Source organism: Condylostylus longicornis, unplaced genomic scaffold, assembly GCF_029603195.1.
Source record: "Condylostylus longicornis isolate FDR11 unplaced genomic scaffold, ASM2960319v2 ptg000017l, whole genome shotgun sequence".
NCBI lineage: Eukaryota > Metazoa > Arthropoda > Insecta > Diptera > Dolichopodidae > Condylostylus > Condylostylus longicornis.
The window spans coordinates 4,464,266-4,481,500 of NW_026577986.1; the positions used below are offsets into that span (position 1 = coordinate 4,464,266).

General features: G+C 25.5%; 1 protein-coding gene across 1 annotated transcript; it reads left to right on the forward strand.

Annotated features, from left to right (window-relative positions):
- The first annotated feature begins 9,039 nt into the window (after positions 1 to 9,039).
- Positions 9,040 to 11,597, forward strand: LOC129606129 (trans-1,2-dihydrobenzene-1,2-diol dehydrogenase-like). The gene is made up of 2 exons (XM_055516247.1): positions 9,040 to 9,915; positions 11,202 to 11,597. The coding sequence occupies exons 1-2, from the start codon at positions 9,157 to 9,159 to the stop codon at positions 11,442 to 11,444; spliced, it is 1,002 nt and encodes a 333-aa protein (XP_055372222.1). The 5' UTR covers positions 9,040 to 9,156; the 3' UTR covers positions 11,445 to 11,597.
- The last annotated feature ends 5,638 nt before the right edge of the window (positions 11,598 to 17,235 follow it).

Consider the following 17,235-nt stretch of genomic DNA (forward strand, 5'->3'; position numbering starts at 1 on the left):
TAGCTTAATTTTTTTTTTCAAATATTTATAACTCCTTTTGGAGTAGTATGGAAGCTATCCGAACTAGTGCAGCTATTCTATTAAAATATTAAGAATTTATGTAAAGTGTAATTAGAACATGTTTAAAAGATGTCATATTCATACCTTTGTTAGTTTTTGAAAAATTTAAAAAAAAATCTCTTTTAGTTGTATGACAGCTATCCAAACCTGTTGCCCGAATTGGTTCAATTACAATAGGGTTTATCCTTGGGAAAACAGAAACAGTTTGTGAAAATAAAATGGTGTTTTCTTTATTCATTTTTGAGTTATCGGGCAGACGACTCCTTGAAGTGGTTACAAACTCCGTACCAAATTTAATATACCTTTCACGAGAAAAATACCTTATAATAAAATTATTCTTTAAAAATTTTTTGATTTTTCCGAACTAGGTCTTCTCACAATTTACTTAGATTGCTTCAAAATTTGAATATGCAATATATTTTTGCAGTATAATATACAGGAAGAAAGGCTCTGTGTGCAAGAATAACATAGTTTTATAATATATTCAATTTTATACCATTTATTTAATTTAGGACGACTTATTCTGAAATTAATGACAATATTCGCAAGTGATAATAATTAGGGAAAATTCAAGTGACACAATATACGCTAGCATGCAATATTTTCAGATAGCTTTGAGAAAAAGAGTGGAAATTCAGCAAGAAAACACATTGAATCCTGCATTACAATTTAAAATTTTTAGTATACTACATTACATGAAATTGGTTTTGCCCACCGTACTTCTTCTTGGCTGCTGTATACATTTGGTATTCCGATTGAACACAAATTTTTACTTAAAAATTTTTGGAATTTGAGAATATTTTGTTTTTAACAACTTTTTATTAATATAAATTATAAATTTTTAAAATTGAATTTCGAATAGTTCAGCATTAGAGGATTTTAGTCGTAATTTATCAAGAAAAAGGTAATAAACTACTGCCTTAATTTTGGCATTTGTTAAATTCTTGTTATAAAAATATTCCAATACTATCATAATTAATGAGAATTAACGTAAGATTAATTTATTAAATGAATTAATTGCATACTTTTGGGCGAGCTTGATTCTGAATATTACATGTAATTAAATGATAAGGTAAAATTCTTTAATTACTACTTGCTCGAAATATTTAACAAAGTTTTACTGGAATTGAAGTAAAAGCAGTAATTGCAAATATGTGCCAGTTCCAGTTTGAGTCTGAACAGCATGACTACAAGATTTATAAAAGGGTTGTTTTTATTATACAATAATTTTAGTTCTATTGACATAAACAACCTTTTACTGACTAATGAATTCTCCTCCATCTCCTGCATGCACTGTTTCGCCAACAAATTAGAAGTCCTTCGGACCTAAATTTTAAATTTTTAAGTGAAACAGCAAATTTCAGAGAAAAGAAAAATAAGGAGTAACAACGTTGCAAGAACATAAATGCACCCAAGTTCAATATATGTCAATATATTGAATCACACAATCCTACATAAAATAAAATTTATAGCTCTCAAATGTAAGTACATAAAGCATTGCATATTCTTATGAGCAAAAACTATTATGACACAAAAAAATCTTAAACTATTTAATGAAAGTAATTACCTTCGTTTACTCTATAGCAATTGACACACAAGGAGTTATGATGTAAGTATATATGTGTCATACTCATTTAAATTGAAAAATTATTGATATTTCACTTTTATCGTTACATCGTATAGCAAGGGCAAATAAAGTTAATAAAAATAAGTGCTGCTAAGAAAGTGTATAGAAAAAATTTATATTAAGTCATTTAAAAAATCTCTCAAGCAATCAATTTTTAATCCTTTTTTATTTTGCCTGTTATTTTTTACTGATTAAATCGTATAACTTTATTGATACGTGTGTTAATGACGGTATGACGTTATTTCGTTTATTTGTTATCGCGTTTATTTATTCATTAAAATTTCATTATTTTTTTTTCGTTTTCACTTTACCTGTTATAGGAACCCAGCGGACTCCCACATATACACTACAATTGTATCCATTTTGTGCAAGTCGTCTTATTTCTGAATATTTTTGCCCGTCACTCATCTTTCGTCCATATATATCACATTTATCTCGGGCATTCAATCATTCTATATCCTTCTGGGCTCTGTTTAAGAGATTTATGCGTTACTGATGTTGCTCTTATAGCCTTAAAGCGTTGATGATTGCCCTTTAAGTGTTGCATAAAAATTTCTTTTTTCAATTTATTTAGGCCCATATCAGTTATTGTTTCATTTATATAAATAGTTCTTCATTATTCTTATTATTCACGCTGCGATATATATATTACAAATTTTTCTCAAATAGCTTATTGACGAATATTTGCATTTAATGTATAGGTTCAATATTCTTGTTTTTGTTTCACGTTTCAGTCGTATCAATGGCCCCTGTTCTCTTTATAGTCTTGCAAAAATATACTCTTGCCCTTAAATATTTTATGGTAAAAATAGTTGAAATATGAAAAAAAAAATTTTGCTTGGAATCGGTACACATAGAATTGTTCGACTTTGCGAAAATGTGCCGTTCAATTTAGCGATTAATGATATTTTTTGGCTAATGCTTAATATTCTTGCAGAATGAAATTTAAATATATTGTGCGAAAAATAAAAATCACCTTGTCATGAAATACAACACAATTTTCTCTTAAGTTTTCTCCGATTTTATCTACCTGTGACCCGGATAATTTTTTTATTGTTTAAAACAGAAAATTTTATTAATATGAAAATGGCAGTGAATTTTCTACCTTTAAACAATAAACTTCCATTTTCTTAATAAAATTTTACCTGACATTTACCCTAATTATCTTTTAACATGTTGAATTCTAAATTAAAGTGAACGTTTTTGTTTTTGCTTTTTTTTTTGTTTTTTAATATTAAGCGCCCGTAGAGATGTCCTGAGTTGCTTTGACAGAGATAAAATAAAAAAAAACTTAAACATTTTATGAAAAATTAATTTTTAATTTTTTTTTTTTTGCTTTTAAAAGTTTAACAAAATCAATATCCTTTTATTTTTTGTTGTTTTGTCATTTTCATTTTCTTTTATACTCTTATGTATTATTCATTTTCCTGTATAAATTTTAATATTTTTAAAATGTTCTCTGTCCATGGTTTTTTTTTAAATTTGCTTTAAATTTCTCTAAATTTCCTCTCTTCTTTCCAAATTTTGAGATATATTTTTTTTACATATTAAATATTTTATTCAAGTATATTAAACAAGATCGGGTTTTATCTTGAGTATCACTAAATTTTCTGAAGTGGACTCTACATTTCCATAAATAAATTTCCAAATCTCATGGATTTACATAAAATAAATCTAAAAATAATTTTATTTTATCGACGTCTTTCTTTGTTTTTATTCTATTTAATTACTCAAACACGTCCTCTTCCATTAATAAGTGCTAATAGCAACAATATTATTCTACAAAATACTCGAAAGGACTTTTCGCAAATATTATCATTGAAGTCAGTTTACTGCAAAATTCTAAAATTCTATTTAAGTACAATAAATTGAATGCAAATTGCAGTAAAACTTGATAAACCACAAATATTTCTAATGATAAACTTAAATGAAGATAGGGGTATAAAGTATTCAAGACTGTTTTTTTAAAAATTTTCAAGTCACTTTACTGAAATATTTCAATTTTGGAGATGACAAGTTTTACGAATTTTTACATAAACAACGATTTCTTAATTAAAAAAATTACAAAAAAATTAGATTTGAAATAAAAAAGTTAAGCTGCTTGGACGAGATAAAATTTTTAGAGATTTCTCTATTATTAAGAGTTTGTCCATTCTTAAAATTTTTAATCCAATTCGTAAAAACCTTAATAATTATTATGAACTAATTAATCGTCGAATTTTACCAATAAATTAACGCTCCTTTAATTTTTTTTTTAATCATCCTAAATGTATGCAATATTTTAATAAAAAATAATTTATTTAGTTAAGTATCTAGTATTCTAGTACATTTACTCGTTGAAGGGAAAAGTGCTACTTCAAAAATTATTGGTTTAATTTTGAAAAATTAATTATTTAACTTCTATTATAGCATTTGCAGAAAAGATTTTTTAGTTGGACAGCCCTATACATTCTCATTTCCTAAGAGATTCATGATACTTTCCAAATTTGTTTTATCAATAATAAAAATTTTAATTTTTGAATTTTGGTTTTTGAAAACTTTTATTGACATTTTTTATTATCAAATAAATAGACACCATAGGATATGATGCTTAATTAAAAAAGAAAAAATTTGAAAAATTAAAATGAAAATCTTTTCAATTGTCATATTTGAAATGATAAAGGTGTATTTGTTTATTCTGTTTAAGGTTATCAATACATAGAAATTTGGCTTAAAGATATTTTTTTTGGAATACATTTAGGTATTTTATATTTTGTGATAAAATAAATATTGTAAATTTTGGAGAAATTTTGAAATTCTGATCGACATTTAAAATTTATTATAAAAACGCTTTTTATCTGTTATTTTAAATGAAATTGCAAAGGATAATTTTATTTATTTATATTTTTTTTGTGACACACACCAATGTCATGTATGTATGTATATATTCATATTTATATAAATTTTTAGCTGATACAAAAGTTCAGTGGAAAATTTTTCTGTTTGATGTTTTTATGTCAATTGGCAAATTAGTGCTGATAGTTTGAATTGTTAAGCACACAAAAGGTTGTATTAGATAGTAGCGTTTAAAAATGTTCAATTATGTTGATAGATTGTTGAAAATTATTAATTAAAATTAACAATAAACATAAAGAGGATGCTAAATAAAGTTGGGTCAAACCAATGGTTTGTATTGTAGTACTTTTCTCTTCAACAATTAAAAATACTCCTTTTAAAAACAATCTGTGTATATCTACACCAAACTATTAAAATTATTTTCATTCATATACGAAACCATTTCTAGGATTGCATATATTTAGGATGAAGGATTTATGCAGTCTTTGAAATAAAGCAAAAATTCATATAAAGAGGGGTTAACATAATGCTTGATTTTAAGGGTTATTTGCCTGAGTTAAGACAAATAATTATATTTTTGAATGTCATGGAATTTACCGTTAGCTTTTTGCGTTTATAGAAATTTCAAAAAGCTTGCATTTTCGGAAATATAAGGTTTCAAAAATTCAAATTTTACAAATTTCAAGAGGCGATAACTCGAGAGGGGGTGGAGATGGAAAAAATTTTCTTCTAACGAAATAAACTATTTATTAAGATCTAAAAGTTGCTAAAATTTCAGGTTCCTGCAAAAAATTTGGAAAAAATGGATTTTAGATAACGGTAAATTCGAACGGCCATTGTGCTTTTTTAAAGTTTAACTATAGTATGCCGCGGTGGCAGATGCAAGCCACTGTCTTTCTGCGTTTGCAAAATTTGAAAGATGCTTAAAATTTCACTGCAACAAATAGTTAAAAAATGGCATTTTTAGGGTTTTGGGGAGTATAAACTTCTTGAGGCGGGAGATAGGTAAAAATTTTCTTCTGCGGAAATAAATTTATATAGTAAAGATCTATGTACGTATTAAATTTAAGCTTTCTATCTTCAAGGGTGTAGAAGTTCTGTAAACATATCTACGGACGGACGGACTGACAGAGTGAAATTAATAAGCACTTTTTCCCAAAAAATTTTTGGAAAAGTGCTAAAAAGGATTAATTTGAAAAATGTATTTTTTTTTTTAATATTTCTTTTTCTCTTAAACAAAAACTAGCATTTAATTCAATTATGTGATTATTTAATTCCTACTGATCTTGGTCGGTTTCTGAGGAACTCAGACTGGTTCTAATGAACGAGAAGAGAGAAATCCGACGGCAATATAATGCGTCTAGGTAGCTTAAGTGTACCCTTCGGGACGCCGCGCACCCTACCTACCTACCTACCTTATTTAATTTACAAAATACCTTCAAATTTTATTGTTTCAGAGCATGTCATTAAAAGCATGTGCAATTTTATTTAGCATGTGCGTTCAGTTTTTTTTGAACCCATTTTTATTATCTTTTTGCATTCCTTGTTTTATTCCATTCTCTTTATACCAATGCATTTTATTTCTAATATTGTAAATAAAAAATAAAGATTAACAGTTTTCTCGTTTTTGCATTAGAACTACGTAATAATTAAGACTAAACTATCAATTTCCGAATTATGCTATTATTTTTCCCATTCAATAAAATTTTGTTCAGTTAATAACTTTCTAGTTCAATCTATTTTTATTAAAAATTTCGAATTTTTTCTAAATGTTCGCCATTAATTTACTAACTAAATTCGGAAGGTTTCTGAAAATCGCAAAAATTTTGAATTGAATTTTTATATTACAATGACGAATGCGGGAAATTTATACACAGTTTCAGCTGAAACTTTTTAAAATCAAATAAATAATTCTATGTTTATGATTCGAAATGGAAAACATTGGTGGCAGAAATGAGGTATCTCGGTACAGCGTTGTTGTACCTAACTAAAATTATTCACACTATTTCTCATTGAGTTGTTTCGAAACACCCCGATCTTTTATAATTTTGAAAAACTTTGGGCAAGACATTTTTCACATCATTTTAAAAAAAAAAGCTAGACATGTAGTACAAAATTTCCCCAGCTTGTTTAAGAAATCATTTTTATCTATACTTATAATTTAAGCAAATTTTTTAATAATATTTTTTAAATTCGAATTTATTAAAGATTGCATTTTGCAACATACGACAATGACTTAATAAGCCATATTCAATTGATAATGTAAGGCGTTAATAATGCTGCAATAAAAATATAAAGGGTAAAGTGGTTTTTAAATACAATTCAATAATAACGTGTATACGAGTATATTGTGCATATCGGATTGTTCACATTAAAAATATTATAAACTAACCGATAAATATATTTAACCGCAAAATTAATAACAGGTCTATATTATATTGTACAAAATGTGGTCATTAAAAATATAAATGGCAATAATTCTCACAATGAAAAATACGACAATTTAACACACAAATATACATACATATGTATAGTATTAACCACCTATTTGAATAATAAATTAAATATAACAATAATTTTGAATACATTACTCTCTATTGTATGACAATATATACTTATATTTGAAATTTGTATATGAAAATTTATAAACATTCGTACAATATCGTACTCAATCAGTTGAAAACGGAGAGCAATTATAGAGAAATTCATTTAGTTTAAAAACGAGTATTTGCCCTATAGTAGGCATTTTGTTCTCATTTATTCCAAAATGACAAAAATACACTTAATTAAAATGAATAAAATTGGTTTGTTGCTGAATATATTTAAGTCAAATCACGTGTACAAATAATTTAATAATAATAAAATTAAATTAATAAAAATTTTTTATAATAATAATTGAAGTCATCAAATGAATTTTCTATCTTTGATTTAAGCTGGTTTTTTAATATTTTTGAAACGAAATAAATTGAATTTTAAAAATATCAATTCCATGCACAAAATGTTGGTCCCATATATGAAATTAGACTGATAACGAAAGGGTTTATTGCATTTAAAACGAGTTATCTAACATTTTTGTTGTTTTAATTATGCAAAAACTAATAATAGCATATTTAAACAGCAATATAACAGCTATATAAATTAGTATAACAAAAATTATTAACAAAAAGAACTACATAACACATCATTTTATATCCCAATTAAAAAATCTATTAATCATAGTTATGCAAATTAAACTATGTAAACCCCCTTTAATAAAATTTACGATAATAATTTCGATATCAGTTCACTAATGGTTGTTTTGTTTGTGTTCCTTTCTGTGGTTAAAGGTTTTTTATGTTTTGTATATTTCTGGGGGAATAACTAAAAGAATTATTTTTGTGATACATCACTCATGTATAACGGTACTTATATGGTATCTACATATACATAAACGTTCATACGTATTTATATTTTCTATATTTGTGCCTACTTATTTTTACACACGTATACTATTCTAACAATATTATACGTAATATTCAGTTAAATTATTAAGGAATCACTTAACAAAAGTGACACTGCACTATCATAAAAATTGAAAGAAGTATATAAATATTTTGTATTTTTATAAGACTGGAATCATCATACCACCTTATCATAATGCCTACATAATGCCTAATCATAGCCCATAATTTATTGCTTATAATGTGAAGGATTTTCAAAAATTGTGCGGTTAACAGGTATATACATCCGTGCAAGCATGTGTAATGATTTCTTTTGTATGTATATCTTTTGATGACATAGCTAATATATAAAAGAAGAACAGCTCAAATTTCTTAGTCGTTATCATTGTTTTAATAAAATTAAGTAACTATACATTTAAATCATACATAGTTGTATGTAAGAGTAGAATATAATGAGTACGTATAGTATGTCAAAAGAATAATATATTAAATAATGCTTATTAATTTATTTTTAAATTCAATTACGAAGAAAATTTTAAATTCTTAAATAAGGAAATTGATCAAAGAATCTGTCCTGAAATTATTTACCACCTTATGAGAAACACCTTGTAAAATAAAGAAAAATTGCGTCAATCAAGAGCAAATATAATATGTTTGAATTTTTGTTTGTTTTCAAAGTTATTTCATTATTTTGTTCGACCAAGTGGAAAGAAACCTTAAAAAACCATACTAATGATGAGTACATAATAATATACATATGATTCTGGTTTATTAATTTCTCTCAATTCTATTTCATCTCCAATAATTATTGTCTGCATAAAATTTACAAATATGCTTATCTTCCCGTCATACAATATGAATAATAATTTTTCTCAATTTTAGGTTAATTTCATGTTCTCCTCAATCTAAACTCTTTGTGATTATTTACTTAAACTGAAACTGAGATAAGAGAAAATAATTTTGAAGTTCTACGAGAACAAAACTAAATTAAGTTTCAACTCAATTTTAATTTTAAAATTTAAATTAAAGCTTAGTGTTAGTTTAGTCTCTTTGTTAATAACAAGTAAATTAGTCGCATTTAAAATATATTGTAAAATAGGCGTATATTGTGCCTTAAAAATTAAAAATTTATTTACAAAACAAAACCAAAAGAAAAATATACTCAATTAAATTTTTAAAAATATTAATTTAATAATGGCATTACGTTGGGGTATTGTTGGTGTCGGTCAAATATCTCATGATTTTTGTACAGCACTATCAGCACCAGGTTTTGAAAATGATCAAATTAAACATTCTGTAATTGCTGTTGGTAGTAGAAATTTGGATAGATCAAAAGAATTTGCTCAACGTCATAATATTAAAAATTATTATGGAACATATGATGAAGTTGCACAAAATAGTGATGTTGAAATTGTTTATGTTGCAAATTTAAATAATTTACATATTGAAACTTGTTTGAAAATGTTACAATATGGTAAACATATTTTATGTGAAAAACCATTATGTATGAATTATCAAGAAGCTTATAAAGTTATAAAAATGGCCGAAAAGAAAAATTTATTTATAATGGAAGGTGTATGGTCAAGATTTTTTCCAGTTTATGAATATTTAAGAAATTTATTGAAAAATGATAAAGATTTATCAGTTAAAGAAGTTTTTATTAAACATGGTTTTAAAGGTGATAATGTTGATCGAGTTAGTAAAAAAGATCTTGGTGGTGGTATCATTTTGGATATTGGTGTTTATGCAATACAATGTGCTTTAATGATATTTGGAAATATTTCACCAAGAAGTATAATTGTAAAAAATTCAAAAATAAATTCTGATGGTGTTGATATGTTTGTTGAATTTGATTTAAAATTTGATGAAACAAAAGTTGCACATATAATTTGTTCTGGTTTAGAACAATTGGAAAATAAAGCTGTAATTGTGACTAATAAAGGTGTTATTACGGTAAGTGTTTGAAAAATTGTTAGAAAACGTCAATAACTAGGTAAAATATTAATAATAGAGGTAGCTACATATTATGAGTGGGGGAATATCGTAAATAATAACAGAATTACGACATTTTAGAAATTAAAAGATAAAAAATTGCAGGTTTAAATCTACTTAAAATGTAATATGTAGATGGTATACCCAAGCATAAATTAGGTGTATAATGTACATACTTACTATCTTTTATAATTTTTCGAATAATTTTACTCTAGAATTAAAGCACTGTTTATTTGCAAATTAGTATTAAATTTAAATTGCTACTATAAATGACGTTTTTGTTATCTGTCCACCAAATTTATCAGTCTCTTATTTCAAGATATTCAAAATATTTTTCACATATTCAAAATATTTTTTAAATTAATAATGATAAGATTATGAAATTTGATAAGATGCATTATGCCTGAATATGATTTTGAAATATATAAGAATATTATAGGAGTTGGAAAAGGTGTTGAGCTTATCATTTTTACTTTATTTTAATAATAATTTTGTTATTTAGATATTAGAAATCTTATACAATATTAAGATTGGGATTTTTCATGTACAAATATTAAGTGTTTAAAGATTCAGTTCATGTTTGCTAGACCTATGAGGTGTATTCAATTCGATAATAGGTTATGTGAGTGATCTACCTCTACTTCTGCCTACGAATGGCTAAAAAGTTTTAATTTGAGCGAATTAAAGAGGTCGGATTATAAAATAATTTTAGGTTATAAAATCACTGGGATGTGAAAATTTGTGAGAACTAGTATGTTATAAAATATTGTATAATTATAATTAATTTGTTTTCTAAGGCAGGCTAGGCACCTTTCCAATAAAAACTCTATATGCCTCAGGCCATGATTATCTATGAAAGCCTGCACTAGCCTTACGCTCCTCCTAGGAGTGAAGAAAATAATTAATTTTTTGTACAATTTGCTTTAAGTTTTATTTTTGGACAAGCTAGGTTAAATTAAGAAGAAAAGTAACAAGTATGCGTATTTACGATCTTACGATATTATTTTTGTTAACTATTTTTTATATTGCAATTCTTATAATATAACAGTTAAATAACTGTTAAAGGAAAGTCATGTTGCATAATTTTAATTCTATTTATGATCGATTTTTTATCGCGGCAAATAATTTGTTAACGTAACTGAAAAAAAAAAAAAATAAAAATAAATTTGTTATAATCAATAAATTATTTGATAACGAAATTTCTTCTATATTAAAATTTTTTTTTTTAATTCTATTAATTTTTATAGATTCCAACATATTGGTGTCCAACAGAGATTATAAATTATGATAATGATGTTAAAAAATTTCCAATTCCAGAACTTGTTGAAGGCAATTATGTACATTTTATAAATAGTTTAGGATTACGTTATGAAGCTGATGCCGTTTATAATTGTATACGTTCAGGAAAGCTTTCAAGTGATATCATACCACCAAAAGATTCATTATTAATAGCACAAATTCAAGATGAAATCAGAAAACAAATTAATTGATAATGAAATATTGAATTGATAACAAATATAATTAAAATAAGAAAGAGTTTATAAGAATGCGTTCATAAATGAATCAAGAATTTTATAATTATTATTATGGAATAAAAGCAAAATAAATGTTCTATTTTTCACTTCTATACTTATTAAATTTCATATTAATTTTTTAATTAAAATTCAATTTCCATTCTAATTCTTTTCTTTCTTCTTAAACTATTCATTAATTTAATTTATAAAGATCTAAAACTGACAAACTCACTACATACTGGGATTTCTTAATAGATTTTACCAGAAACTTCGAGAAATTTTCATTTATAAACTTAAAAATATTTAATCTTCATAAATTTTAATACTTTGTATTAAAAATATTCAAATTAAACTAACAAAAACTTCGTAAAGAAATTCAATCCAAACAAAATTGAGTGATGTTTGTCCGAATGGACAAAGGCCAGAAAATGCAAGGCCAGAATAATGTGTGACAATACGTAATATATACGTATAATATTTGTATGTGAAATGCGAAATGTTATCTAAAATATAAAAATGTAACACAGAAATTGTAAAAATTTCAAAAACGTAAAATATATTAAAATTTCCATAAAGTTATAAAATAAATAAAATAACGGTTTTTTTTTATTTTTCTTTAATATTTTTGCCTCTTTGGGCCTAGACTTCATGACTCGTAGTCGCATAACGTATGCTAATATGTACACAATATAAAATGTATGTCAATGAATATGCCTTAATATTATATAAATAATTCAAGTATTACATCCGTATTTTACATACATAAATATATTTACGTATACATACACATGTACTTTTTATATATTATTGTAGACAAACTTATATTGCATTAAAATATTTTTTATTTTTCCCTTATTATTTTTGTGCAGAAATATTTACAGCTATTATTATTATTTTACTTATATAATATTCACATAAATCCTTATTTTTCTGTTATTTTACCGTTATATTATAATATTATTTTGTATATATATACGCTATCTATTTATAAGTAGATATATACAACATAATAATATCATTTTATATCTACGAACATATGTATATATTTTGACATATATACCTACTTATAAATTGCTCAACAATTTAAAAAAACATGTGATTTTTTTAGAAATTCTCATTGGAAAATAGCTGGAATATATGTACCTTAAAAAAAATTTTTAAAACTAGTAATGGTATGGGGTGTGCTATTCGCATAAACAAATAAACAGTATAATAACACTGATGAACCCTTATTTGTTTTAAATGACAGTGTATATTTGGAAAAATTTTCCCTTTCTAAAAAATTGGAAGTCATATTAATTTTTGTACAGATTATTTTATTATTTAATTTAAGAGTGTAGAAATTTGAAATTCTTACAGAGAATCTTGCAGAGAAACCTGCAGAGAAACCTGCAAGATTCTGTGTAAGAATATTTCTCTTTATATTTTGTTTTTGTGTATTTACATTTCTCTTAATTTTGGAGTACTAAAAATTTCCTGAATATAAAAATCTCTGAAATATTTCACTTTTGGGACTGAAGCACCATCTAGTTATTAATAGAATTATTATTAATCGTTTATTGATATTACAGTTTTGTCGATAAGTTTGAATACAATTTGTTGAATTAAGCAAATGGTACTGGATCTATTTGCAACCGTATCGGCGAACGAAAAGGAAATTTATTTTTAGGAAGGAGGTCGCTTTACGCCTAATAAATACACATACAAATAGGCTCATTGCGATTATATTATCAAAATGAAATGGAAAATTTCTTAAAAAAGTCAAATTACAAATTCAATTACGGTTCGATAAAGCTTTTGCAGTTATTTTTAAGTAGTCTGTAGCTTAATTTTAAACTGTAATTAAATTATTTAAGAAAAGTGCCTGCATACTTTTTACATTGTATTGATTAAAGCAATTCTACCAATTGCTCATTCGATTTTTGCACATTATTTTGCATTTTATGAAAGATAAGAAAATATTTTCTGATTTTAATCAACATCCTATAAGAACATTTAATTATTTTACCCAAAAAAAAAAGGTCACTTTAATATTACGTATAAACCATAAATATTTTATTTTACAAGCAGCACTTATTTATTCCACTGATAATTTGTATATCGACCAAAAAGGATATTTTGCACTTAATTTTCGTATTCTTCTGATATTTTTTTTTGTTTTTCCTTTGTGTAATTACTTTAAGGTAATTTTATATTGTTTCTTTCATTTGTGGATACAATTTAATGGTTGTCAATTTGTTTTTAATATCTAAAGGTGTAGATTCTTGTTATGAAAGTGTCCTGATCGAAAAGGGTATGACCTTTTTTTTACTGACCGAATTACAATCAATATGGGTGGCGTTATAATCGTACCAAATTTTCCCTACAAAGAAAGAAAACTTTTGTATCTGTTGCAATTGTATAGGTCAGTCTTGTTTCAAGTAAACTCTTTAATAACTTCCTGCATAAAAATCGATTGCAGAAACAAGATTTCTAAGACAGATTTTTCAATCCTTTCAATGACAGAGTATTATAAATAATGGACTAAGAATTTCGAAATTTAAAGTAAATTTGAGCAAAAAAAATTTTATTTCTTTTTGTGTTATGTTTGTCGACAAGTTTATATTGCAGTATATTTACACATTATTTGGAAAATCGATCATGTACTGCCTATATACCAGATTTTTACCGACCGTATTGTGTATACAATAGGTATAGGTTATGTTATGGCAATAAATTTTGCATATCGAGTTTTCGGTGGGAATGCACTTCTCCATAGTAGGGAAGTGTAAGTAGACTATTTTTAGCAACCTGTCGGTCTGTCGGTCTGTCCGTCTGTCGGTCTGTCGGTCTGTGTGTGCACGTGTGTATCTCAAGATCGGCTGAACCGATTTTGATGAAATTTTATATGTATGTTTATTTCTACCATGGCACGGATCGATTAACTTTTGGTATATATCAGGCCTCGGGAACTGCACTTTTTAGCGGGCCTGTTTTACATTTTTGAACATTTTAAAGAAAATATTCAACCGATTTACCTGAAATTTTATATATAAGCTCAGCTCGACCGTCCGCGAAAATTTCTATGTTTTGGAAGAAATCAGGCATCGGCAACTAGACGTTTACTACGGGCCAAATATACATTTTTGTGTATATAAAGAGAAATAATCAACCGATTTCATTGAAATTTAATATATGAATTCCTCGTATTAAAACAATGAACATGTAAATTTTTTGGAAAGATCAGGCATCGGCAACTAGACGTTTATTACGGGCCAAACATACACTTTTGTGTATATAAAGAGAAATAATCAACCGATTTCATTGAAATTTAATATATGAATTCCTCATACTAAAGCAATGAACATAAAAATTTTTTGGAAAGATCAGGGCTCGCAAACTGATGTGCGGGCCGATTTTACATTTTTCACCATATCTACGGAACGAATTGATGGAATTTCTTGAAATTTGGTATTTGAATTCTGGTTGTTACCGAAACTTACTGGCGAGCATTTCAGGGAATTCGGGTAGCATAAAGCGAAATTTTACTAAGAGTCAAATTTACATTTTTCTAGGTACATTAACTATAAGCTTACTAAAGTCCTAAAAAATGAAAAGAAGTATTTAACAGACATTTTTATAATATTCTGTAACACTTTCATTTAACTAGACAATACACAATGCGGTCGGTTATGTGCTGACCACATCAGATTTTTTTCATTTGACATCAATTTCAAAAACAAATAATAAAGAGGAAGAAAAAAAAAATTTTTGTCCCTTATAAAAAGAATAACCAAAATTTATGTTTTTCTTCCTAAAATATAAGAAAGGTGGAAGAGTTCGAAGTATGAAAATTGAGCTAACTTTTTGTACTTATCCAAAAAGAAAAAAAATATGGGGAATAAAGTTTTGGCGAGGAAAAGACAATGTTCTGATAGAATTTAATTGATGCTTTGATTTTATCCGTACATAGTTTGAATATCCGTATTTGTTTTTAATTATTAATGGAAAGAACTTTATGCAGAGGTATTTAAAAAACTTATTCTTATTCAGCCAGCTGCCAATTGTCTCATTATTTAATTATCTACACTAATTGTTATTGTTCAATATAAGAGAAAATTTTTATTAAGAAACGTCTTCGCATTTCAAAAATATGCAAAAGCCAAAAAGAATAAGTAGAATAATTTCAAGAGAACAAGGCTATATTATAAATCTCTTTTAAGTTATTTCATTGATCTTTGAGAAATATTTTTGTAATTTAAAGGAGCGATTGTATTTTGTTTACGTCTATAATTTTTCCTTAAGAAAACAACGATAACCAAAAAAGTCTGACATAATTAGAAACACCCAAACTAATAATAATTTTCATTTTTTACACTCACCTCAATATCCTTTCTAATTTCATAAAATATTGGTAAAAAGATAATTTTAATTTTCATCGTGGTTTTTTCCTAATTTTATCAAAAATTTTAACCAAATTTAAACCTAATTAAAAATACAATGTATATTGTTGGTAATACAGGTACAATATATGTATATTACCATATAATGTAGTCTATCTTATATACATACATTCATGTTACTTAATATTGAGATGAATAATAATCGATAAAAAATCTGATGTGAAATCTGTTTTTTGTATGTGAAAGGTAAAATTCAATTATATTTCTTAAGAAAACCACAAAAACCTCATGTATTATAGTTTTTTTTTTTAAAGTATTGGTATTGATATTATGCTTATATTAAAAATAATTTGAAAATATTAATTATAGCTAGTAATAAATTTTTTATTCAGAAATAAGGATATGCTAATTACAATAATATGGCAAACAGCTGGTATATTCTGTAAGGGAAGGTAATTGTATTATAAGTGAATTATTTATAACACTTTCGATATTATTATAAATTGAATTTCGTTACTAACATTATAATTCATTTGCACAAAACGATGATAATTGATTGCTTGAAATCTACGGATTTAAATATTATAGAAATTTATTTAAGTTTGATATATTTAACATTTCAATTCATTATTTAAAATTCTCAAAACTATATTACTGAAAATAATTGAAAACTAAAGTTATACTATGTGATCGAAAAGATTTTCATTAAATAATTTAATAGTACTTGTCTGTACTCTAAAATTTTAACAAAAATAATACAGTTTCGGAATCTTTTCACTTAAATATTTCGTATTAAAATAATATCCTAAAATATAAAATCTTTACATTGTAGTACTCACACTTATGTAGTTCAGAAATCAGGACAACGTATAGCTTTTTGAACTATAAATACTTAAACGTATAAATTATATTTTCGAAGGATTTATTTAACATAAAATTGTTATATAATTGGAAATAGCCCTTAATCTAAAATTTTCGTATTTAACCTTAAAAATGCTAAGACCTACTCGTAAATTGTAAATATTTTATTTTTTTTAAGGAAAAACAGAATTTTTAAAAAAAGGAAATCCTAGAAAGTGTGAAAAAAAAGGAAATTAAATTATTATGAAAAATCGTTGAAAAATATCACAAAATGCCTTTAGCATGAAATAAAATAGAAATTAAATAACAGAATATAAAAGAGAAGATAGATACAGAGATAGAGAGAGAGAGATATTTGGCTAACGAATTAACTAAATTTTGTGGAAAGTTCATTAGGCACATTAAGAATACGAGAACATAACAAGCCTAATAATCTAGGATAATTATTTTTTTTATTACAATTTCAAACATAAATCCTTGCAATAAACGCACGATTTAATTTCTCCTGGCTATAATATACTGAA